The sequence below is a fragment of the Watersipora subatra genome, chromosome 11 (assembly GCF_963576615.1).
Source record: "Watersipora subatra chromosome 11, tzWatSuba1.1, whole genome shotgun sequence".
In the NCBI taxonomy this organism is placed as follows: Eukaryota; Metazoa; Bryozoa; class Gymnolaemata; order Cheilostomatida; family Watersiporidae; genus Watersipora; species Watersipora subatra.
This window is the reverse complement of record NC_088718.1, coordinates 8,240,378-8,243,433: the sequence shown is the minus strand read 5'-3', so window position 1 is coordinate 8,243,433 and position 3,056 is coordinate 8,240,378. Positions and strand designations below refer to the sequence as shown.

At 36.5% G+C, this 3,056-nt stretch overlaps 1 protein-coding gene across 1 annotated transcript; it reads right to left on the bottom strand.

Annotated features, from left to right (window-relative positions):
* Positions 1-317: 317 nt before the first annotated feature.
* On the bottom strand, positions 318-932 carry LOC137407776 (uncharacterized). Its single transcript, XM_068094158.1, has one exon. It carries the CDS (start codon positions 930-932, stop codon positions 318-320), a length of 615 nt encoding a protein of 204 aa, XP_067950259.1.
* Between the last annotated feature and the right edge of the window lie 2,124 nt (positions 933-3,056).

The window sequence follows — 3,056 nt, the reverse complement described above, 5'->3', positions numbered from 1 at the left end:
TGACTATGTGGGACACTGTTTCATCTTTCTGCTTGCACAATCTGCATTTTGGATCGTTTGTTGACTTTTCTATCTTGGCCTTCCTCTAGTTGGTTCTTAATGCTTGATCTTGGGCAGCAATGATCAGGCTTTCAGTCTCTCGTTTGAGACATCCCCTTTTCATATATTGCCGTGTTTCCTTTGCTGCTTGATCTTCTGTCTGTCTTACATGTAGATGTTGTCCGTTCATTGGCTTATCATGCCAGTTTTGCTTTCGTTCAGTTTTCTTATGGTTTCTATACCCTTGTCTTCCATCTTCACTGGTGGTATTTATGATCTTACTCGCTGTTCTTATAAACTCGACTGGGCTGCCTTCCTGTGTATTTTTTCAGACTTTGACTTTCGTAATTCACAGTTTCCTCAGCACTCAATAATCCTCTTGCTCTTTGATCCTTTTCAACATATACTCTATCTACATCAGATCTTGGATAAAGACCTTTATGCATTGTCACCAGTTTCCGCGTCCTTCTGTCCAGTTGCTGTAACTCAGCCTTCGTCCACTGAATAATCCCTGCTCCGTATCTGTACAAGGACACAGCCCATGTATTGATAGCGGTAATGAGATTTCCAGCAGTCAGATTTGATTTCAGCACTTTCATAAGCCTGTGAATGTATTCCTTCTTGATATTAGCTTTCATTTCAGATTGTTTTATATCATCTGCCTCCATAACTCCTAAATATTTGTAGCTTTCATTATCTTCTAGTTCATGGATTTCTGTTTCATTTGGTAGCATGATATTTCCTCTGCCAGTTAATTGCCCTCTTATCATGATGATGGTAGCGCACTTATCTAATCCAAACTTCATACCGATGTCATCACTGAAGATTCTCACTGTGTGTATCAGTGTCTCAATCTCATTCTTGTTCTTCCCATACAGTTTCAGGTGGTCCATATACAGTAGATGGTTAACTGCACATTTGTTTTTGAGATGGTACGCTGGTTTAACTTTGCGCAGTACAGTTGTCAGAGGTATCATTGACATCACAAACATCAAAGGAGAAAGACTGTCTCCCTGAAAGATACCTCGGCTGATCGATACTTTTCCTAGTTCTTTCCCTCCACTTTCCAGCTCTGTTTTTCATTGTTTCATACCTGCTGTCATGAACCTCGTGATGTTTTCTGAGTTCCCTAACATATCCATTACTTTGATTATCCATGAGTGGGGAACCATATCATACGCTTTTCTGTAGTCAATCCATCCCATCACCAAGTTGGTTTTTCTTGCCTTACTGTCTTTCATAACACACTTGTCTATTATCAATTGATCTTTAGTTCCTCGACTTTTTCTACCACAGCCCTTCTGTTCCCATGGTAGTAGTTCATTTCTCTCCAGGTGTTCATAAATGCTGTCCGAGATCATTGCAGTCAGCACTTTGTACATTATTGGCAGGCAGGTAATCGGTCTATAGTTTGATGGTATGTTGCCTTTGCTTGCATCCTTAGGTATTAGCACCATTCTTCCTGTTGTCATCATTGATGTCGGAGTGCCTCTCTTGATAATCTCATTCATCTGATTCACAATTCTTGTGTGAAGAGCTGTGGAGTTCTTGATCCAGTAGCCCAATAATAATAATAACCCAGTAGGTTATTATTATTATTATTATCACCATTATTTATATTATTATAATAATAATTATTATTATAGTACAACTCACCTTTTCCTATTAGGAAAAAACTTGAAGTATGTGCATCTTCTTCAACAAAAAGCTTTATCTACTCATGGTCTTTTTACAAATCAAAGACAACTGTTTTAAATAGTCATAATGAACCAATTTAAAAACGAAGTAAATAAAATAACTTGCTTGAATAAGCAGAAACCACAAAGAAGAATGACTCGATCAACTTTTAAAACATAAAAAATGAAACTCTATAACTTTAGCACAATCCAAACACTTTTGGTGAGTCTAAACATCTGTATCACATACACAACTAGCGATGTTACACGTTGACTATTCATATTTAAAAATAACATATTTCAGTTTAATAAAGAATAAGTTTAATGCCTTCAACCATAAAGGAAGCTTTTTATGTGGTGAATCAAAAATTTAAAACTTTCAACCCACCCTTTAAAAATGTCTGATTTTATATGCTTTATAAATCTGTTTACCAAACATGCTACATCTTCCAAAGTTTTATGGCTTACTTTTGAAGTGCAAGTTTTTTTTCTACCAGTTGTCTGACCAGATGAGACAAAAAAAGATTTGTGTGTAAAATGATATAGTAACTATGTGTCAAAATAAAATAAAAAGTTTTTGTACCCAGAATATAAAATGTATAACCCACAATTCTCCACATACCATGCCTCTGAGTCATTAGATTTATAATAAGGATAATAATAATGATTCTAGTAATGTTTGTAAGGGTTCACACCAGACTTCTTCTAAATGAAGTGTGAAGGCTTAAGAGCTTCATCTTGGTAAGTCAAAAACAGCACCTGAAGTTTACAGTTAGCTGCATGTGCTAGCTCTGTAAGAGTACATACGCCCACACTACGTTATTCACAATAATCATTATTATTAGCCATTAAAACTGAACTTTTCCGACAGTTATAGCAGACTGTTTTTGAAACAACATCATCACTGCGTGGTTTTTAAGTTCCCGCCTAAACCAATGAATGTGCTTTGGAATATCAATATCACAGGCCATTAATAGTCATAAAAAATGACTACCTGATTGAGCTTCAATTGATGAACACTGAACAGCACAGACTTTGCATAGGAGTAGAAACATACTGGCAGAGATGGGGGAATAGCACAAAACCAGATGTTGAAAAAGTTTTGTGTTAAAATTGAAACCATTCAGTACATCGCTACGTTTCCATGATTCGTATAATGAGTATCACGTGGATTTGGAGTTTGTGTGCAAATTGCATTACTGTGGGAATTGAGTGTTTCTATGGACATTGGCATGATGCATTGACTCTGGCGCCTTGTTGAAAAAAGGTGCAGAATTGTATGCTATAAGTTAGTAATTAGCAACGCACACGTTGGCAATGCAACAACACAAAACTCGATCG

What these genes read in the sequence shown, in the direction of transcription:
- LOC137407776 (XM_068094158.1), bottom strand. Translation starts at nt 932, where the DNA reads ATGGACCACCTGAAACTGTATGGGAAGAACAAGAATGAGATTGAGACA.